We start from the raw sequence: 22,905 nt of genomic DNA, 5'->3' as shown, positions 1-22,905 counted from the left end.
GATTAAGGAGTGCACTTGTCCTGTTTGAATCCTATTTTACACCTGAAACTCATATAACACTGTATGGTAACTATACTTCACAAAGTAAGTTTCTGTGTCAGAAAACACCACAAATAAAATTAAGAGACCTTCTGGATGGAGTAACTGCCACCGGCCTGCTATGAAACAGCTGTTTTCAAACACTGACCAACAGGAAGTGTGGGACTATGATCCCTGAGAGAAGGGAAATGAAGGAGGAGGGCTCTACAACTGGCCTTAGCTTTCTACTGAACCCAAGCAAGGCACCACAGTCCCACAAAGCCACAGAGACAAATCCTGGAATCGGAGGCGAAGAGAGCTGGAAACTGCAGGGGAGAACTGGAGGGAAGGGAGCTCCACAGAAAAATAACTTAAGATCTGCAGAGGCTTCCTTGAGTCTCTGGCTGAATACTAAACTGCACATGTTTAGAATGAGATTCCACAAGGGGTCCTAGAAGCAGAACAACTATCAGAGCTCACACAGGGTTGGGAGTTACTCAAACGAAAGTGGGGGGGAAAAAACCCTCCCAGGAGTTTTTTGGGGTGTTTTGTTTTGTTCTTTTTGTAAAGTTATTTTATATCTGATCTCGATCGTCGGGTCCCACTGTGTATTCTTTAAGTTCAGGCTCTCAGGTTTAATGACACATGATCTACCTCTCCTAGGCCTACCCTGAAGATGGCTTCTCATCAGAGTTAATTTTTGGTTTGTAGAGCCTAGAGGAGGAACTTGCTAGGAAATTCTTTGGGAAAAGAAATATTATGGGGCGCCTGGGTGGCTCAGTTGGTTAAGCCACTGCCTTTGGCTCAGGTCATGATCCTGGAGTCCCGGGATCGAGTCCTGCATTGGACTCCCTGCTCAGCGGGGAGTCTGCTTCTCCCTCCGATCCTCCCCCTCTTATGCTCTCTGTCTCCCATTCTCTCTCTCAGATAAATAAATAAAAAATCTTAAAAAAAAAAAGAAATATTATGAATAGTTTGGCATCACCTACTGGTACAGACGATACAGTTCACTTCAAATTTAACCAAACATTAAGTACTAACTTACCTCTATCAACAACTTATGACCTTATGGTTTTGTAAAGACTGACAAAAAGTTTGGGTTGTGTTTTTCAGAAGGGATTTCTTGATCTATACGCCTTTCTTGTTTTATAGACATGAGAGGTTATGTGCCTTCTGAGACTACTGCAATAGCTCCAATCCCAAGCTTTGGGTTTCCCTGATTATTAATGCTCTTTTCAAATGCTACGTGAACATAAAGAGAGGCTCTGAGATTGATTCGGTACCTATGCGGTAGCTAGAAGGCATAAGGGGTTGAACTCTTGAGTGTGCAGCCCATCACCACCACTTAAGTACAGGATAGTCCTCTGACATGTCCTGCACCCTTCCAGGCGCACTTGTATATGGAGTGCTCCTTATCTTCCACTTGCTGCCTAATGAGCCTAGCCTCAGTGCTAGCATTCTGGCTACATACTATACACACACACACACGATAATACAGGGTAAGTTGATGGAGTTATATAAAATAATACAGAAATATGCTTATATGTAGTGTGATACTATGTGTGAAGGATCAGAATGGCAAGAGTCGATATTAACTAGATACACTGTTCTGGACCCTACTACTATGATTTAAAAACAGAAGCATGTTCAAATCTGATCAAATCAACAAAATTTTAAAAGTATTATTATGTATATGGTACACCTCATAGTAGGAAACATCTCATATGTGGCCTTCAACTCCATGATTGATGCCCTTTTAGTACAAAAGATGTCACATTTTGTATCATAAGACACTACGAACCCTTACGGCCCTAGTCAGAAGTTTCTTATACTCTCATCAACTTGTTTAAGAGGAGAAAAAGTCAGCCTTCTAGGCTGTCCACTGTTGCTACCAAATCATTATTTACTCTCCCTTGGGGAAAAAAAAATCCCCCTTATTTTGAGACTTGTTCTCTACTGTGCCAGAGGTTGAAAACCAGCTGCCTTGGAGCCAGACTTAGCCTGCAGATAGAGGTTTTTGATTGGCCCACAGAATTTTTTAGAAATTTCAAGTTATTTGCAAATATGTAAAAATTGGGAAATGTCACACACAAAAATCCACATTATCCGCTTCTCTTGAGAAATTAAGACTACCTAGCAACACTATACTCATTTCCTCCGGACAACAATCAAATGAAGTATAGGACTCTTTAGATGGAGTATGTACTCTTCTAATTTACTACAATCCACACCTGGCCCACCTCACTCATTTACATTACTTGCCTGGCCCCTGCAAGCAGCCTGAGTTTGAGATCGCTGCTCTTCATCTCTACTCACCATCACACACCTACTCACGTTCACCAAGGACCTATCCACGTGGCAGAGCCTCCCCTCTTGCTCCAAATCCCTCCCCATCATGGTGGGTTACTCTAATGTTCACCTGTACTACCCATCCAAAATCCTTGCTAATTTCATGCCCACAGTTTGCAGCTCTACTCTAGCCAAACATATCCAAGGCTGTATCCAGAATGCTGTCCTTAACTGAAAAATTCACTTCTGAAAGTTTCAATTCTAATATCCTACTTTTTTTTTTCAAGATTTTATTTATTTATTTTGACACAGAGAAAGAGAGAGACAGCAAGAGAGGGAACACAAGCAGGGGGAGTGGGAGAGGGAGAAGCAGGCTTCCCGTGGAGCAGGGAGCCCGATGCGGGGCTTGATCCCAGGATCCTGGGATCATGACCTGAGCTGAAGGCAGATGCTTAACAACTGAGCCACCCAGGCACCCCATATATCCTACTTCCTAATCACAGCCTTGTATCCTGTCCAATTTTTTCATTCCCTCTGAGCTCAAGAAAATTTACAAGCCTATAAGCCCATTAATTCCTATTTCCCAATCTATCAAGCCTCTCTTGGCTTTTGTTTCGTCCCTCATCAGCTCCCATGCTTTAAAAAGTAAGGTAATGTATATATAGTGTGGTACATCTCCCTTCAATTAGCAATTGTATTTGAAGATGGAGGTTGGGGGATGATATAAAATAATTGGGGGGCACCTGGGTGGCTCAGTCAATTAAGCATCCGACTCTTGATTTTGGCTCAGGTCATGATCTCAGGGTCCTGGGATCAAGCCCCATGTCGGGCTCCCCGCTGAGCGGGGAGTCTGCTTGTGCCTCTTCCTCCGCCTCTCCCCCAGCTCATGCTCTCCCTCTCTCAATAAATAAATAAAATCTTTTTTTTTTAAGATTTATTTATTTATTTTGAGAGAGCGAGAATGAGAGAGAGAGAGAGAGTACATGAGTGGGGGAGGGTCAGAGGGAGAAGCAGGCTCCTCGCTGAGCAGGGAGCCCGATGCAGGACTCGATCCCGGGACTCTGGGATCATGACCCGAGCCGAAGGCAGTCGCTTAACCGACTGAGCCACCCAGGCGCCCCTAAAATCTTTTTTAAAAATGAAAATAACTTGGTAAGAAATGTGAAGTGTGTGAAAGCAAAGATAAGTCAAATGTAAACTCTGATTAACTTTTAAAGATAAAACATGAATTACAGGCGCCTGGGTGGCTCAGTTGGTTAAGCGACTGCCTTCTGCTCAGGTCATGATCCTGGAGTCCCAGGATCGAGTCCCGCATCAGGCTCCCTGCTCAGCAGGGAGTCTGCTTCTCCCTCTGACCCTCCCACCTCTCATGCTCTCTCTCTCTTACATAAATAAAATCTTAAAAAAAAAACAAAACAAAAACCATGAATTGCCAGGGATGCCTGGGTGGCTCAGTTGGTTAAGCATCTGCCTTTGTCTCAGGTCATGATCCCAGCGTCCTGGGATCAAGTCCCACATCGGGCTCCTTGCTCAGTGGGGAGCCTGCTTCTCCCTCTGCCTGCTGCTCTCCCTGCTTATGTGCGCTCTTCCTCTCTCTGACAAATAAATAAATCTTAAAAACACACACACACACACACAAATTGCCAAGAAATTTCAAGGCTTTGTAGAGCTGCTTTGGGATATCCCCCAAACCAGAGACTATGCAGTTACAATCCTCTGCTATAAAGGGTTCTTTGGTGACAAAATTTAAAAAGCTCAAACTTCAACCTTTTTTTTTTCCCCTTGCTGACACCTTCAATTTCCAATCTTTCCAACACACCCAGAAAACAAGATCCCAATCCTGAATCAATTCTATCATCTGCTTTCTTAGTTCCCTCACAATTAAACAACTGGGCCAATTGATGGTGCTAAAGAAATGAATGGTCTCCAACATCAGCTGGACCCTCAAAGGCTTCTCAACAGTTCTGAAATGTCCCTGGTCAGCTACTTTTCAAACTTCTTAGAACAGATAATTCAAACCCTTATCAGCATTTCTCTTCAAATTCCTTCTCCCACCACCCTACCCACTGTCAGCAGAAGACCCTATTTCCTACTTTGGAGAGAAAATAAGAGGCTACCGGGCAGAAACTTTCTCAGTGTCTATCTTCCCACCTTCCATAAGGACCTCACCTCATAACCTTAATTTTCTCTTCTTTCACCTATAAAAAGGTCCCCTGTCCAAATGCCTTCATCCCTTTCCATATGTTGATCACAGTTTTCCTCCTTCCCTTCACAGACAAATTTGTTTCTACTTCTTCACTTTCCATTCATTCATATCCTCTGCAGTCTGACTTTTGAAGATTTTATTTATTTATTTATGTGAGAGAGAGAGAAAGAGAAGAGAGTGTGAGCAGGGGGGGAGCAGAGGGAGAGGGACAAGCAGACTCCGCACTGAGTGCAGAGCCTGATGTGGGACTTGATCCCATGACCCAGAGATCATGACCTGAGCCAAAATCAAGAGTTGGACACTTCACTGACTGAGCCACCCAGGCACCCCTGCAATCTGGCTTTCGATTCTAACCGCCTCACTGCAACAGCTCTTCTAACAACCATTCTCTCTCGTTTTCTATGTAGCACTTGACCTGTTGGCCACCTTCCTCTTCTCTTGGTTTCCAGGTCTTATTCTCTTCCGTTTTTCCTTCTTTCATTCTGGCCACTCCTCAGTATTCTCCACCTGATCCCTTAAATGTTGGAATTTGTCAAGTCTATTCTCCTCCTACATTCTCTCTCAACTAAACAGTGGGTCTTAACTTTTTTGGGTTACGTACAACTTTAGTAATCTGATAAAACTATGGTCTTTCTACCTGGAAAAATATACAACCATATTTTACATACAGCATCGAGGGTTCAAGGAATATACCCCTAGTCCCTATTTGAGCTCATCTACTACTTTTATATGCTCATGATCTGAAAAAATATCCATATTTACAGTAAGCTCTTCTGAGCTTAGGACATGTATATAGCCAACTATCTACTAAGTCTTCACTTGGCTCAATACAACACAGCCCAAACTGAACCTGACCACTTTTTCTCCAAAACCACTCCTCCTCTATTTCCTATATTAGTCAATGGCGCCACCAGTTACCCAAGTCAAAATTCTGGAGGTCATCTGATTTTTCCATCCTTCCGAAAGTGGAATTTTTTTAAATTATGAAAGTATTGTGTGCTCAATTAAAAAAATTCAAACAAGCACAAACAAGTACAAAGTGAAAATTATCCTCCATCTCTCCCTTTAGTAATTCTATTCTATGGCAACAAATGAGCTAAATAGTGACTGATTCCTTTAGATGGGTATGTGCTCTCCAGTTCATCAGTCCCTATTGTGCCCATTTCACTCATACCTATCTGGCCTTTATAAGATCTGAGTTTGCAATCCCTTCTGTACATACTGTCGAGTAATCTATTTTTCAACAATACATCTTGAATATTTTCCTATCAGCATACACAAATATACCTTATTTGTTACCTAATTACCATTTTGACAGCTAAGTAGTACTCCATCATACATAGGTACCATAATTTATGTAGTTTCCTATTGTTGGATATTCCAAGTGCTCCCATGTTTTTGCAATTACAGTTGACTCTTGAACACAGGGGTTAGGGGCACCAACACCCTGTGCAATCAAAAATCCACTTATAACTTCTGATTCCCCAAAGATTTAACTACCAATAAAGATCCTACTCTGTTGACCAGAAGCCTTGCTGATAACATTAACAGTCAATTAACACATATTTTGGATATTATATGTATTATATACTGTAGAGAAAAGAAAATGCTATTAAAGTTGTTAAGGAAGAAAAAATACATTTACAGTACTCTACTGTAAAAAATCTGTGTATGAATGGATCTGCACAGTTCAAACCCATGTTGTTCAAGGGTCAACTGTATGATGCTGCAATTATAAACATGTATATTTGTACACATGCCTTTACACACGTATGTGGAGTATTCCCCAGAGGTGAAACTGATCAAAAGTAATGAACATTTACAGTCCTTTAGAAAGTTTATACCCATTTACGTTTTCACCCAAGAGCATGAGTGCTTTGCATCATCATCTTGAATTGTCCCCACCCTCGACCCAACACCAACTTCCAACCACTTATGAAAATATCAATTCTACCTCCACAGTATCTCTACAATCTGTCCCCATCTTTCCATTCTTACTGCTACTTAACCATGGCTCAAGCCCTCAGTATTTTTTTTAAAGATTTTACTTATTCGTTTGAGAGAGAGAGCACAAGCGGAGAGGAGGGGCAGAGGGAGAGGGAGATGCAGACTCCCCAATGAGCAGGGAGCCCGACGTGGGGCTAGATCACAGGATCCTGAGCCGAAGGCAGACGCTTAACCAACTGAGCCACCCAGGCGCCCCAAGCCCTCAGTATTTTTAACTTAGACTACTGTCAACAGTTTCTCTATTGGTCTCTATATCTAATTCCCCTCCGATCTATCCATAGCTTCCAGAATGACCTTACCAAAATACCTGATATGATCCTCTTTCCTTTTAAAGGCTTAGTGTGACATAGTAGGCCTTTTGAGATCTACCCTATGTACCTTGAAAAACTCATCTCTTACCACCAAAGTAGCCCCCACTCTTCAGCCTAGCCAAACCAACTATTTGTACTTCCCAATCCAAGGCACTCTCACCTAATTTTCTGTTTGTGCTCTCTGCCTGGAACTTCTTCCCCACCCTTCTCTACTTTACTACTCGGCTTGGCAACGAAGGTACTGAATATAGAATTAGCTACTATAATCATCATCCTTGAAAATTCAAAAACCTCTAGGAAGAGCTTCCTGCCTCTCATACAAGCAGGAAACTTGGAAAACACACAAAAGATGAAAACAAAGAAAACCCTAACCCTACATTTCAGAAATAACCACTATTTTGTTATCACATTGATGTGTTTCTTTCCAGTTTTTTCTATGCATACACGTCTTTTTTTTAAATGTGTTAACTGAGATGAATTAAGTTTTGTGTTCTGCTTTTCTCACTTAACATTGTGAATACTTTTGTCATTAATTTTTTTTAAGAAAGCACTTGATCTTTATATAATAATCCATCATACAGATGGCACAATATCTAATCATTCCCTCTACATTAACCATTCAGGTTATTTCTCATTAATATGAATTACATTATCATGAATATCTTTGTCTACATCTCTGATTAGGGCAGATTATTCTACCATGTTGTATATACCATGCACATATATTAAACACTTAAGGTGCACTATTTTACTTAATCCTCACAACAGCCCTATGAGGAGGGTCCTATTATTATTCCCCATTTTACAGATGGGAAAGCAAAGGCTAAGTTACCTGCCCAAAGTCACACTGCTATTAAGTGGTGGGGCCAATATTCAAATTCAAGCCTACTTGATTATAAAGTCTGTTCACTTAGGGGTGCCTGGGTGGCTCAGATGGTTAAGCGTCTGCCTTCGGCTCAGGTCACGATCCCAGGGTCCTGGGATTGAGCCACACATCAGGCTCCCTGCTTGGCGGGGAGCCTGCTTCTCCCTCTCCCTCTACTGTTCCCCTGCTTGTGCTCTCTCGCTCTATCAAATAAATACATAAAATCTTTAAAAAAAAAATAAAGTCTGTTCACTTAACTATTTTTAAGTCTCTCAATGGTGCCAAAGAGCTTTCCAGAAATGTCTTAGAAGTTTATACTGCCCACAGCAATGTGAGAGCACGAGCACTGAATACTTCCATTAAAAAAAAAAAAATTGAGGGGCGCCTGGGTGGCTCAGTCGTTAAGCGTCTGCCTTCAGCTCAGGTCATGATCCCAGGGTCCTGGGATCGAGTCCCACATCAGGCTCCCTGCTCGGCAGGAAGCCTGCTTCTCCTTCTCCCACTCCCCCTGCTTGTGTTCCCTCTCTTGGTGTGTCTCTATCTGTCAAATAAATAAATAAAATCTTAAAAAAATAAAAAATTAAAAAAAATAAAAAAAAAATTGAGTTCATCTAATGGGTGGGAAATAAGGTACCTCTTTGTTTCAATTTGCATGTCTTTGATTACTGGGTGCAACTGAATATTTATTCATGTTCATTAGCTATTTAATTTTGGCCTTCTGTGATTTGCCTGTCTGCCCTTTGCTCATTTTTCACTTAGCATCTTCTGGGTTTTTCTTATTGCCTTATATTATTAGCTCCTTTTAAATCTGCCTTATATCTTAAGCCAGCCATCACCAAGACCAAGCGGGCTTTCTGTAACACTCTTGCTTTATTAACTTGTTAAAATCATTTTTAGACATCTGTGAGCCTCTCAACATTTCCTTTACCAGAATTCTGGCTAATCAGCTTTAAGTGTTTTCAGGAAACAATAATGGAGAGATAACTGACCTAACAAAGGGCATTTCCACTCTCTAATTTCCGATGAGCAATAAGAAGAGCACAAGGGAGAAAGCAGATTCTTTTAAACCAACTCAGATGAAAGAAAAATGGAAGGCTCATCTCCTACCACCTTCCCTTAATGATATATATAAAGTTCTAGTCAAGTATCGTTCTCTGAACTTGCCCTGTTCTTTCATTCCTCCGTGGCATTAAACATTCTCTTCTCGATTGTCCATTTCCTCATCTGTCTTTCTGGCTGTCCCTTCCTTCACCTCCTCCCTCCAAATTCTCTGTCCCTTCTATCTAGCAAATGTACAGCCACATTAGTCAGGCTGCTGAATACTGCCGCAGAAAAGTCATACAACCATGTGGATTTTTTAGTTGAGACCTCACTATGCTAGGCAATTCTCTCAAATGCCCTTAGCTCCCTCTTCTGTTCTGCTTAAGGAATTATATGAGATCACCATTTCACTGCTTAATTCCTCATGTCTTTCCACTTAGGAAAAAGTAGAATCTCTTAAATATGACCCAGGGCACACACAAGGGTCTCTAGGATTTGACTCCTAGAGACTTCTACATATAACCACTCACCAAGATGTACACATAACTGCAACCCCAACAACTTGTTTCTCAAGCCTTTAATGTCATTTCAGGCCTCTGTATCTTTACATACCACTCGCTCTTCTCCGCCTAGAACGTTTTCTCCTCCACGTTCTTTGCCTAGCAAACTCCCCTGATCCTTCAGAACTCAGCTTAAGATAACTCTCTTCCAGAAAGTTTCCTCTAATTTCACTCTGATTTAAATAGCCTGTCTCTGTGTCCCTCTGGCACTCTGTGCATACATCTAGCATAGTATTCAACTTCTGTAAATTTTCTTTTCTGTTTTCCTAAATAAACTACAACCAATCTGGGGGCAGGAATCATATCTAAGTTGATTTTATATTTGTAGCATCTATCAGAGCCAGCATATATTAGGTGCTCAATGTTTAGTTAACAAGTGAGTCATTCAAAACTGATCTTTATTAGCTTATTTGTGAAGCCTTCCCTAACCTTTAGGTGAAGGTGCTCCTTTTTCTCCTCTAGTGCACTTTGTACATCCTTCTAATACGCCCTTGTTAAGCTGTATTCTAACAACCTCTCTCCATCAACTGGATTGTGAATTACGTGGGCAGAGTGACTATGTCTTTCCGACCAACACATTAAGTAGTTAGCACGGAAGTTAAGTAACTAGCTTGGCGTATATTATTGGTTCACGTACTGGCCAAAACTCCATGCTCTGAGGAAGCTCACTATGGGCTATAGTCACACATTTCCTTAAGCTCCATCTAAGGGCCTGGAGCACAGGTGAATTTTCACATCTCACGGAAAGCAGTGATGGCTCAAAGCCCAAAGTAATATCCATTTGATTTTTATTCTCTTCTTTTTTCTGTGCTCTAAAGTATAAAAAAATTAATGTACATTGCTTTTTCATCATTAAAAGTTATTAGCAAACTTTACAAAACACACTAAAATATGTACCCGCTTAAAAAAAAAAAGGCAGAGTACTGTTCAAGGCTACTTCATGTAATTAAATTTTAATAATGCTAACTAAAACTGGATGAATAGAATGATGGAAAGGAAAAAAAAAGGAGAAATACCCACCATTATACTTAACACTGTTGGCCAGAATAAGGTTGACATCATCTAGAAAGCTCTCCCGACTCTGGTACTTGTGCTTGGAGATATTCTGTGATTAAAAGAACCAGGGGACTCAGATACATGTACAAATTTACTGGCTTCCAAAAAGACATTTTAGATCAAATCACTCACCTTACGTATAGTCTCTAAATCCATTGGACTGACAATCACTTTGTAATAATCTGGAACAAACTTCTTATTAACTGGGTGATGAAATGGCCAAGACTAGAAAACAGAAAACATGAGAAATTAAATGGAAACCATTCTTTATACTGGAGATTCTCAACCTTCATTGGGTCACAAATATTCCTAAGGTTCCAACAAAAGCTATGAACCCCTTTTCCCAGAGACACATAATCACACAAGATTTTGTCTATAACTTAAGAGGTTCATGGATTCCTTTAAGGAAAAAACCCTGCTCTATACTCACAATTAAAACTTCTTATTCCCCAGTCCCATCCAGAAGTTTTATAGCATTAACACATATATAACGTATGCCTACAACACAAAAGGAAATTCAGTTCAGCATTCCTAAGGGAGAATCATTACCAAAATATGATACATACAGTCAACTTGGGAGCCGTGCCATAACATTGTAAAAGACAAAAAAAACCCAAAAAACAAAAAGACAACAAACACCGGATAATTAAATAAACCGCCATCTGTCAAGAAGCACCTCTCAATCCAAAGCCTCCCATTAGCTGGCATCCTAATTTCTTTCTAGGGCTATTCAGGAGCTTTCAACAACAGGAACAAAGAAATTGCTCTATATCCACAGGTTCCTGGCCTCTAATTTTAATGACCAAACACTCTTACGGCAAAAAGATCAGTTTTTTAAATTATATACCAGTTTGAATTTACAAACACTACCCTCCAGACTCCCCAGCATACATACACACGCACATCTTACTGTCCTTTCCCTTCCCCTATACTATCTTCACAATATTTAGCACAGAGACTACTTACATCTGGAACTGCCATCATTTTTTGGGTGACAATGTTGTCCAGAATGAAAGAAAATGCTACTTGGTCATCATCATCCAGCAAGGGGTTGATAGCTTTTTCTAAACGAGCCAATTTATCTTCTTTCTGATATGAAACAAAGCAAAGGAAAAACAGAGGTTTCCCTGAGGTGTAATCACCGCAGAAACTTATGGATAATTTACGGTTCAGTTGTCTACTGCCCTTGCCCAAAAAAGCCTAACTTTGAATTCTCAACTTCAGTTCTAGGTGAAAGTCCAAATAAGAGAAATGATATTCTCGTTAAAGGATCGAAAGGGATGTACCAACCACTCCTTTAGGTATTCTATCTTCTATTCTTGTAGATCACCAAAAATATACATCCCTGGGAATTGATAACCTAGCTCCTACAACAAAAACATCTCTACCAAGTTAGTTTTAATATTACACGGTTTTTGCTGTAAACTATTGCTGAAAACACAACATATTGTTGATTAGTGGCTTTTACATAAGGGAATCTAACCCAATAAATTCGTTTTGGGGCGCCTGGGTAGCTCAGTCGGTTAAGTGTCTGCCTTCAGCTCAGGTCATGATCCCAGGGTCCTGGGATTGAGCCCTGCATCGGGCTCCCTGCTCAGCGGGGAGTCTGCTTCTCCCTCTCCCTCTGCCTGCCGCTCCCCCTACTTGTACTCTCTCTCTCTGTCAAATAAATAAATCTTTTAAAAAAATTCGTTTCAGACTATACTAGGAATAAGTTTGTGTTCCGGGGAGCCTGGGTGGCTCAGTCGTTAAGCGTCTGCCTTCGGCTCAGGTCATGATCCCAGGACCCCGGGATCAAGCCCCACATCAGGCTCTCTGCTTGTTGGGAGGCCTGCTTCTCCCTCTCCCACTCCCCCTGCTTGTGTTCCCTCTCTCGCTGTGTCTCTCTCAAATAAATAAAATCTTTAAAAAAAAAAAAAAAAAGTTTGTGTTCCAATTGCTCCACATCCTCACAAATACTTAGTACTACCAGTTTTTTAATTTATTTTTTAGTCTTTTTAGATTTTAGCCTTTCTGGTGGGCATGTAGTAGTATCTCAACATGGTTTAAATTTGCATTTCCCCAATGATCAAGTTGAGGAATCTTTCCATGTTTATCAGCCATCTGATTATCCTCTTTTATGAAATGTCTACTTTAATATTATCATCATCATACTTCCATTTTTTGTAAGTTTGTAAGGTGCTATTTTTTTGGTAAGAAAATGGAATATAGGGGTGCCTGGGTGGCTCAGTCTATTAAGCATCTGACTCTTGATTTTGGCTCAGGTCACGATCTCAGGGTCCTGAGATCGAGCCCAATATCAGGCTCCATGCTTGGCAGAGAGTCTGCTTGTCCCTTTCCCTCTGCTCCTCCCCCCCCCCGAAATAAATGAATAAATAAAATCTTGAGAAAAAAGAAAATGAAATATAGAAAATCTTTCAGGGGCGCCTGGGTGGCTCAGTCGGTAGGTTAAGCGTCCAACTCTTGATTTCAGCTCAGGTCATGATCTCAGGGTTGTGAGATCCAGCCCCATGTCAGGCTCCGTGGTGGGCTTAAGATTCTCTCTCTCCCTCTCCCTCTGCCCCTCTCCCCACTCCCTCTCCAAAGTAAATCTTTTAAAAATTAAAATTCCTCTCTGCCAAAACACAGTCTCTCAGCTCTAGCTGACTTCTTGGAAATTCACTTTCTTTTCTAAAGTTATGTGGGTTCTAGATTTCAATCCTAGCCACACTCCTTAATAACCATGATGCCCAGGGCAAGTAATTTTCTTCTACGGATCTCAGTTTTTCCACCTATAAAAGAAAGAATTGGATTATGAGATTTCAAAGGTCCCTTCCAGTCTCTAACACACTAAAGATCTGCTATTCCTACATTTCTCTACTCTTCTTTCTGTTACAGTCCCTCCTTCCTCAACCCTGCTACCAGCTCCCCTCAAATTCCATGCCTTTTTCTCATTTTATTTATTCATTTTTAAGTGTTTATTTAAGTAATCTCTACACCGAACATGGGGCTCAAACTCATGACCCCGGGATCAAGAGTTGCCTACTCTTCTGACTGAGCCAGCCAGTCGCCCCTGCCTTTCTCATTTTAAATATCTTACCTCTTTGAGTTTTTCATCACAGAGATCCAGCATGGATTGAGAGATCTGGGTCAATGAGTGCTTTGGACCTAAATTTATAGAGGAACAATAAGAGATGAGACCATTAAAAATGGGAGACAAGAGCTGCCAATACCTCTTTTAGACTTTTAATACATTTACTTAAACACCTAATATGTGCCAGACACCAGCCTACCTGCTAGATTAGACAGATACACCAGTCTTAGCTCCATTTTGCAGTGCTAACAAACAACATGGCAGATATACAGGATGGATGAAAAAACTAATTTTAAGTCTCTTCCTTATTTATATACATCCCACAGTACTACTATTGATACTCCTGCCTTTAATACCTTGGAAGTAATAATACCATGGATGGGGAATGACAATTTGTTTAAGGATGGCTGAGGAGATGAAGGCATGATTTATAATCTCGCCATACTTAGCATATAAAATTTGTGATTGCAACTTTTCTTTACACAACTCATGGTTTGTGATGTCCTCCCAACATATGGCTAATCCAAAGCCTTTGTCATAAAAGACTCTCCATCCCATCTCAGACTATTTAGTTTCCTTGAAACCCATAATGGGAGCTTCAGAAAATCCTCGAACTATTTCCTACAGTTCCCACTTACAGCTGCCCTGATTTTAGCTCATTATAGTATGGATAGTTAAAACATTTTCATCTAGACAGTATTCTGACTATTTCCTTTCAGTATCCTTTGCTTGACTATCTTCCTCTGTCTATCCATTCATATAACTGTTCCCCAGACCCCAAACCTCTACTCTATTCTCAACTAATCAATTAATTCAGCACTGTTTATTCATTCAACGAATAATTAATGATGGGTCTGCGATGTGTCCAATGATGAATAAGGAGAAAATAAGACATAATTCCTACCTTAGCTCTTGGGTCAAAGAAAATGACATGAAAATAAATCATTGCCAAGACAGAATATGAGTGCTTAAAGTATTTAATGGATAAAATGATATGATGTCTGGAAATACAGACTAAACAATAAGCAAAGAATCGGCCATGAGGGTAATTGTTGAACTAGATGCATAGGTGTGCTGAGGTTTATTCTCTCTACTTCTGTACATACCTAACAAGTTCCATAATGAAGTTTTAAAAAACTGAGTATAGTGCAAATAGAGGGATACACTGGTTGCTAGGAAATATGGTCGGGCTGCATATAAAACATGTTGTAAGCTGTTTTTACAACAATTAAATCTGCATACTGGGAGGTAGGGAAGGCTTGCTGTGACATTTGAGTAGTGTCATTAATGAAGAGTAGAGGTCCATCAGGTAAACAATAGGGTAGAAAGACATTCCAGAGGGAAGAAAAAGTATACAAAGATACAGAAGTAAGGAAATAAACAGAAACGTGAGGCACCACATTTCACAAGAACCACAAACAGTTTGGTACAACTGCAACACAGGTATGTGTGGAGGAGAAACAGGAAATGGAACTTGGAAAGGCAGCAGGGCCACATTATAAAGGTCTCATAGGTGATAGAAAGCCACTAAAGATTTTATGCTGGAAAAATTTTTCAAATTTGTGTTTTGGAAAAAATTACCCTATCACAGTGTGAAGAATTAAGGCAAGCAGCAAAGGGAAAGTTTGGAAGCTGTTGCAAGGGGTCCAACAAGAAAGGACAGGGCTTCAACTAAGAAAGCAGCAACAGAGACTGAAAGGAAGGAGATGTGTTCCAGCAAATTGTAGAGGTTACAATTTATGGGACTTAGTGATCTATGAATGTGGGGAAGAGAGGATGGAACCAATGACAGCCATCATTTCCAGATGGTAATATCATCAGTCTAAATAAGGCAACCAGATAAAGAGTTGCCAGTAGGGCACTGAAAAATGGACATGTCTGGCAGGCAACCGGAAACACGAGTATGGAGTCCCGAAGAGAGGTAGGGGCTGGAGACAGTGATATCAATGGATACATGGTAGCTGAAGTCATGAGAATGAAAAAGATAGGAAATCATTACAGAAAGTACTCCTAGAAAAGACAGAAGAGAGTATCAAGGGGCTACAAGTGGTCCATAGTGTCAAACACACTGGAGTTCAAGAGACTTCTAAGAACATGCAAAGATGTTCAACATCAGAGACAAAAACTGTATGATCTCACTTATGCGGAGAATCTTTAAAAACAAACAAACAAAACAAAACAAAACTCGTAGAAAAAAAAGAAGATCAGACTTATGGTTACCAGAGGTAGGGGGAAATCGGAGGAAGGTGGTCACAAGGTAGAAACTTGAAATTATGAGAGAAGTGAGTACTTGTACAGCAGGAGGACTACAGTTAACACTGCTGGATGATAGACAGTAAAGCTACTGAGAGTTAATCCTAAGAGTTTTCATCACAAGGAAGAAATTTTTTTTCTTTTTCTTCTTATTGTGTCTATATGAGATGATAGATGCTTATTAAAATGACTGCAGTAATCATTTCGCACCACAGTAAGCCAAACCCTTATGCTGTACCCCTTAAACTTCTACGGTGCTGTGTATCAATTCTATCTCAGTAAAACTGGGAAAAAAGATGCTCAACACCACTCCCTGGAACACCAGGGAAATGCAGATCAAAACCACAATACCACTTCACCTCCACCAAGATGGCTAGAATAAAAAAGATGGACAATAACACAAGTGTTGACAAGGATGTGGAGAAATTAGAACCCTTACACACTGCTGATGGGATTAAAAACACTGCAGTTGCTCTGGAAAACAATTTGATAATTTCTCAAAAAAGTTAAATGTATACCACGTGTTACCAGCAATTCCACCCCTAGGTATACATCCAAGAGAAATGAAAACAAATGTCCACACAAAAGCTTATCCACAATTCACGGCAGCATTATCTGTACTAACCAAAAAGTACAAATAACGCAGATGTCTACAAACCAATGAACACGTTTTAAAAATGGGGTATATCTATACAGTGGAGTATTATGTGACAATAAAAAGGAAATGAAGTACCGATACATGCTCCCACATGGGTAATACACATTAAGGCTCACCACTTTAAATGTGTGCATTGTACAGTATGTGAATTAGATCTCAATGAAGTTGTTTAAGTAAACAGGGATTTCTGGAATGTGGCTACTGGATCCATCAATTAGGAGGTTGCCAGCACTTCTGCAGAAGACCACTTCAGGGTTGTGAGGTGAGAATGGATTCACACCTCTGCCGCTTTTTAGCAGTGTGACCACCTCAGTCAGGTTATTTGAACACTACAGGCTTATCTGTTCATTTGTAAAATGAGGATTACAGTAGTGCCCACTTCAGAGACCTCTTACGGTGAGATCAGAAAGAAGGTGCAAGTTAAAACCCTTGCAGCCACCGGCAGTGCCGCTGCTACTGGTATCAGCCGGGGGTAGGAGGAAGGAGGAGGACTGAGCCGGGGGGCGCTTAAGGCTGGGACAAGGTCGTAACTCAGCTTTTCCACTTTGTTCTAACATCTCCACCTAAACGACCCACAGATACCTCGGCTCTGTACTTTCAAAGTTGACTCTTAACACCTTCTCATTCCTCTTCCAATCTGACTTTTCAGTATTTATCCTTGTAACTTGAATGACAGTTGGGCCTAACAAATGTGTTCTTCCCTTGTGTGTGTCTAGCACTCTGCTAGGCCCTGAAAATACAAAGAGGAGTAAGTCTCTCCAGGAGGTCACAAAGTGATGGCAGATTCAGATACATAAATCATTACATATAACATAGTAAGACTCATAAAAATTCATTTAATTCTGCTAGGAAGAACAGAAAATTTAAAAAAATGGGTCTTTTGGGCAGTGTGGGTAAGTCTTCATGAAGAGATGATATGAGTTGGTCTGGAAATATGAATGGAAATTCACAGGGCATGTTCCCACTGGAAGGGAGCAAAAGGCATTCCAGACAGGGCGGAGACTGCAAAGGGCATGAAGAAATGGCATGGGCTATTTCGCGAAATACAACGCTGAATCTGGCAGGAGTCTCTAGTAGGTATGGGAGCCAGGTATCGGACAGGAGACTAGATAAGTGGGTCAGGCTTGCTATAAAAGGTCTCGGAATCTAGGTACTGCCACGCTTTAAAAGGTCTCGGAATCTAGGTACTGCCACGCTTACAGATGACAAAACTGAGAAGACTGTGAGAGGTTGTCTAAGATAACTTGTCCAAGGTAACTTAATCAGTAAGTGGCAAGGCCGGGATTCATTCTCTCTCTGTACCCTTAATCCCCACGCTTATACACGAATCTGCGCTCAAGGATACAAGTGGAGATCAGAAACCTTGATCCCTGACATGCAGAAGCTGTACTGTGTCCCCCTACCCTTTTAAGACACAACGCAGATTTCGTTCTCCCTCCCATGCCAGATGTGGAGCAAAGTGAACATGTAAGAGCCCCTATAACAAATCTGTAGATCACATCAAAGATTCATACACAGCAAATATGGTCACGTGCACACACTCTGCATAGGTTCCATCCACACTGTCTCTCCCTTCTTTTTAAATTTTTTTTTTTTTTTTAAAGATTTTATTTATTTATTTATTCATGAGAGATAGAGAGAGAGCGAGGCAGAGGGAGAAGCAGGCTTCCCGCAGAGCAGGGAGCCCGATGCGGGACTCGATCCCAGGACCCTGGGATCGTGACCTGAGCCGAAGGCAGACGCTTAACCATCTGAGCCACCCAGGCGCCCTCTCCCTTCTTTTTAATCAGGCCCACTTCTTCCTCCCACTAATCTCCCTGCAACTGTTTCATTTCACCAGATAGACTCCAAATTCTCCAGAGGATACGTTAAAAAGTGGGACTAAAAAGAAGTAACAGTAAATGACAAAAATGTGCACTATCTGATTTTCCTAAGCCCAAAATGCACTCATACACTGTAGATCCTTTCAGTCAGTCCAAACTCATCTGAATTTGGGACTAATAAGAGACAAATAAGGATCTGAAAGGTGACCCTTGCAGTCAAGGGACAGGTGATTCTTACCATTATAGGTTGCACTATTTTTCACGATTAGTTCCAAATGCTCTCTGAACTCTTCCCGAGATGGGTAGAGGCGTTTGCGCACATTTTCACGGAGTGTTTGTAAGTCCATTGGTCGAGTGATGATTTTGTAGTAGTCCTTTACAACCTTTGCATTGACTGGAGTATGGAAAGGGTAGGTCTGTGCAAACAAGAGACAGCACTATCCATGAGCAAAGAACATTTGTCAGAGCCAATTCCTGAAGACTCTCACATCTTACCTCTGTCTACCTGGCCATCAACTCTCAAAGGCATCTTTCTAGATGAAGCAAGTAGGTCTGTTTTGTCTACTAAACTATTTAAAAAAAATAAAATAGGGATGCCTGGGTGGCTCAGATGGTTAAGCGTCTGCCTTCGGCTCAGGTCATGATCCCAGGGTCCTAGGATCGAGCCCCGCATCGGGCTCCCTGCTCAGTGGGGAGCCTGCTTCTCCCTCTCCCTCTGTCTGCCGCTCCCCCCCTCTTGTGCTCTCTGACAAATAAATAAACAAAATCTTTTTAAAAAAATAAATAATAAATAAAACAAACCCAAAAAACTACATCCTAAAGAATCAGAGGAGTTCTACATACCTATAAGTATACTCTATTGCCCTCTATCTGAAATCACAGACAGAACAAAGGGCTTTGCCATTGCTACTGTAGATAGGAATGCGATGAACTCACATTTGGAAGATCTCTCATGTCATTGATGATAGACTCCAAAATGGAGGACAATGTCACCATTGGGTCTGTCCGGCGCCGGTGAATGGACTTATGAGGTCTCTAGGGAGAACCAAGAAATCAGAGTGCTTCTTTAGATAAGAAAAACAAACACACAATACTTTCTAGCTATAGCTTAGGAATCTTGTCATGAACAGTACACGTAATTTTCAGGGCAAGGCCAAAGGGACAATCTAAGGCTGTGCCAGAGCCATGGGTTAGAGGGCTGGAGGAATCAGTGAGAACCCCATCTGGTCAGAAAGAGGCAACGTAGATACTCACATTTAAGTAGTCACAGTGAACAGTGGTTCCAACTCGCCGTTTCTTCTTGGGAGGAAGCTGCTGTTTAGGGAACTTGAGAACCAGAGATTTTCTGCGAACCTCATCTGCACTGTAATCAAAAACACTTTCATAGCATGCAGTCCCTATCTCTAGTCCCCAGAAAAAAAAGCAATTACAATGAAGTCCAAAGTACCTGAGCATGAGCCTGGGGAGGAAAAAGCCAAACCAAAGGCCAGACATCCACATTCTAAGGCTCAGATCAGGCAAGGCCTCATAGGATCTCCAAATTAATAAAGAACTAGGCAAGCCACAACTTTACCTCAGCTTCCTATTTGGAAGATAAGGGAACTAGGCTAACGGAATTTCAAGAACCCTTCCAGCTCCAACATTCTACCTTAGGGTTCAAGGGCTACGAGGCTAAACTTACAATGGAAGAAACAAGGAAGAAATGAAAAACTGGTTTGAAAAAAAAAAAACTAGTCTGAGTTTCCCTCAATCATTAAAAGCCCATTCACCTTCTTCCTTTCCTTTGTATGGGATCAAGACACTAAATTTTCCTTTTCTAATGTGCCTCAAAACATAATGACTATTAACGGATATTGACAAATTAAATCAAGAATGGAAAAAAGAGCCCCAAACCTAAGAGAAGCAAAAACAAACTGTATGGTGATGGGTGGTAACTAGACTTATGGTGGTGATCACTTTGTAATGTATACAAATACCGATCTATAATACTGTACCTCTGAAACTTACATAATGGTATCTACGAATTTTACCTCCGTAAGAAACAAATAAAATTGATCAAAACAAATCAAATTGATTAAAAATTACAGACAAAAAAGAATTTAAATATATTTTGCATAAAATACCCTGATTGTACAACTGTAGTGGCATATAGTCTAAGGACAGCAAACTACAGAAAACACCTCAAATCTACTTTATAGGTTTGTTGTTAGTGGTACTGGTATTATGATTCTCAAACCATTCTATACATAGCAAATGTACAGACAGAGCAAATGAATAAACATATCAATGCGGGGAAACAGAGAAAGGATACAGATATGACTGGGGCAAGAGGAAGAAGAATCCGTAGATATGATTTGAATGGAGGTTTCGATACGAAGGTTTTGATGTGTGGTTTACAATGTATACTTCCTAGTTCTGTCCAGTAAAAGCCTAGAAGCAATGACATCTCAGTGGCAATGAGCATACCTAACACCTAGATCTTGGTTCTAAATGCCATTCCCTGATAAAAGGAACCAGGGCTCCTTGGAAGAAATGGCTGATTCTAGATCTCGAACAAGGAAATTTCAAAGACAGCCTAGAACATCTTGTGTCAGAAAGCAAAGATGTTCTCAAAGATTTACAAGATTGTTTCAAAAGGACATAGGATCTGGCTTTAAGAGGTCAAATGTAAGACAATATGGGCATCACAATTACAAATAGTGTTAATATATTACATTAAGTTTACAAAAGGAAGAATTTCAGAATCCATAGACATACTCAAACAGAAAGGAAAGGAAAGCTCTTCTTTACAGAATGCCAGTTAATGTAGAAAGAATGCTATTATTAGAAAAACCACTATTTTGCAACCCCCGATGTAACAACGGAGTTAGGCAATGATCATCAATGGATGCTGCAACTACTGAGAGAAAGACTGTTAGGGAACAGCATATTCACCCACATGCTAATTACAAAGGGAAAAACATACCTTTATTATAGAGGATTCTGGGGATCACCACTTAAACAAGATGATCAAAATAGTGAGAAAACCTGACATTATGTGCTTCTTGATGTGGTGTAGTAAGTACATAATATCACCTATGTAGTAATCTTGCCAAAGACATTTAATCTAAACATAATCAATGAGAAAACAATCAGACAAATCCAGAATATGGAGATAATTGGCCTGGACTCTTCAAATAAGCCAATGCCGTGAAAACCAACATAGGAGGAGACAACAGTTCTAGAATGAGACACTCAAAATACTTAATGTCTGAACGGGGATTGGATCCTGAGTTGGGGGTAGGGCAGGCCATAAAGGGCATTGAGATAACCACAGAAATTTCTGTCGGAACCAAATATTAGATACTACTGAACTAATGCTAATTTTCTTCAGTGTAACGGTAGTATCCTGTTGTTCTATCCTTATTCTTAGACGATGTACGCTAAAGAACTTCTGAGTGAAACAAGATGCGTCCAACTTATTTCCAAAGAGTTCAGCAAAAAAAAAAAAAAAAGTTTTAGACATATAAAGATGAAACAAATGTGACGAATGTTAAGTTAATGACTGTAGAGGAATGATATATTGTATTAACCTTTCAACTTTTCTGTAGGTTTGCAATTTTCAAACTCACAAGTTAGGGGGAAAATGTTTTAATTTAAAAACTTCTCCACTTGATTATCTATTAAATTCCCTGAAAACAAGAGACAGGGATAAGCATAGTTTACATCTCCTTGGTCTTTCTGGGATGGTCCGTTACCGGAACACTCTGAGATTAGGGACTCAACAAATGTGAGGAGTGCCCGGAAGTAGAACAGGAAGAGCACCTACCATATGCCAGGCACCGTACTACATGTTTATATAGTCTGTCATTTTATCTTCATAACCACCCTGGGAAGGGTGGTTTTATTTGGTTAAAAGTTAGGTCGCATGGCCCGAGGCAAGTGGGAGAGCCTGAGGAGTGCTTTAGGACAAAAGGCCGTAACTGTCATTGCTGACAACAACTGAGGAAAAGCCGTCAACGTTCCCGAGCTCGGAGCTCCACTTCAGAGAACACATCACATCCACCTGTGCCACCCTTTGTATCATCGACCTCCAGCGGATCTCTCCACAGCACTTCCCGCCTGCTATCCCTTACCTCTCAATTAGCTGTTTCCCCAGGACAATCTTGGTCCCTTCGACCTTGATAAGTTCTTCATTATCATTATGAATGACCGTCTTTTCTAACTCCTCCTCCTGCTCCTCTGTCATGGCAACGGGGTTGGAAGGTGGAGCATTTGTTTGATAGTAGAGGGGGCAGAATTTGTTTGTCCTCATGTGCCCAATGGCACCACAAGCCCCACATTTCAGCTGCAAAAGGAAAAGTAGCAACATGTCAGAGGTAAACAGGCGGCCTAATGTTCGCTTTACAAAACACATACAAGGCAGGTGCACAACTGTTGTCGTAACAGAACTGTTCTACACCTGTCAACCTGAAGCCACTGGACAAAAGAGCCTGAGTGGAAATGACACACCAAAAATAAAATGCAATCCAGAGACTGGACATTCTTTAAAAATCAAGCGAGGAAGAAAAGGGAGAGGATTTCCACCCTCGGGAGAGTATGAAGATGTTAAATATGCAGGACAAAGTCTGTCGGAAGCCCAGGGCTGCGTTCAGCAGCACAGGCAGCCAGCATGGGTATAAACTTCCAGTCCCAAGGAAAGGGCTCAGTAATACCGAGTCTCCGTCTCAGTTTTGCTACTGACCTCTGAAACTGAGGTCAGTTAT

The 22,905-nt window shown here is 40.9% G+C and overlaps 1 protein-coding gene across 6 annotated transcripts in view; it reads right to left on the bottom strand.

Moving 5' to 3' along the window:
* TAF1 (TATA-box binding protein associated factor 1) overlaps positions 1-22,905 on the bottom strand; it is a 75,298-nt gene that overhangs the window by 26,430 nt on the left and 25,963 nt on the right. For 4 of the 6 annotated variants that reach the window (XM_045879452.3, XM_045879440.3, XM_045879448.3 and 1 more), the window contains exons 25-32: positions 22,276-22,487; positions 19,415-19,523; positions 19,097-19,195; positions 18,399-18,576; positions 13,433-13,500; positions 11,320-11,442; positions 10,486-10,578; positions 10,318-10,402 (exon numbers count right to left, since the gene is read on the bottom strand). In XM_045879452.3, coding sequence (XP_045735408.1) covers positions 10,318-10,402; positions 10,486-10,578; positions 11,320-11,442; positions 13,433-13,500; positions 18,399-18,576; positions 19,097-19,195; positions 19,415-19,523; positions 22,276-22,487 — 967 coding nt within the window. Of the gene's footprint in view, positions 1-10,317; positions 10,403-10,485; positions 10,579-10,601; positions 10,852-11,319; positions 11,443-12,907; positions 13,125-13,432; positions 13,501-18,398; positions 18,577-19,096; positions 19,196-19,414; positions 19,524-22,275; positions 22,488-22,905 lie in introns of those variants that run through there. The other 2 variants (XM_045879467.3, XM_064574241.1) reach the window with 2 other exon arrangements.

The sequence above is a fragment of the Mirounga angustirostris genome, unplaced genomic scaffold (assembly GCF_029215605.1).
Source record: "Mirounga angustirostris isolate CCGP_5_RB_7025 unplaced genomic scaffold, mMirAng1.0.hap1 SCAF_11, whole genome shotgun sequence".
Taxonomy (NCBI): Eukaryota; Metazoa; Chordata; class Mammalia; order Carnivora; family Phocidae; genus Mirounga; species Mirounga angustirostris.
Note: the sequence above shows the minus strand (reverse complement) of the source record. Positions and strands in the feature narration are given on the sequence as shown.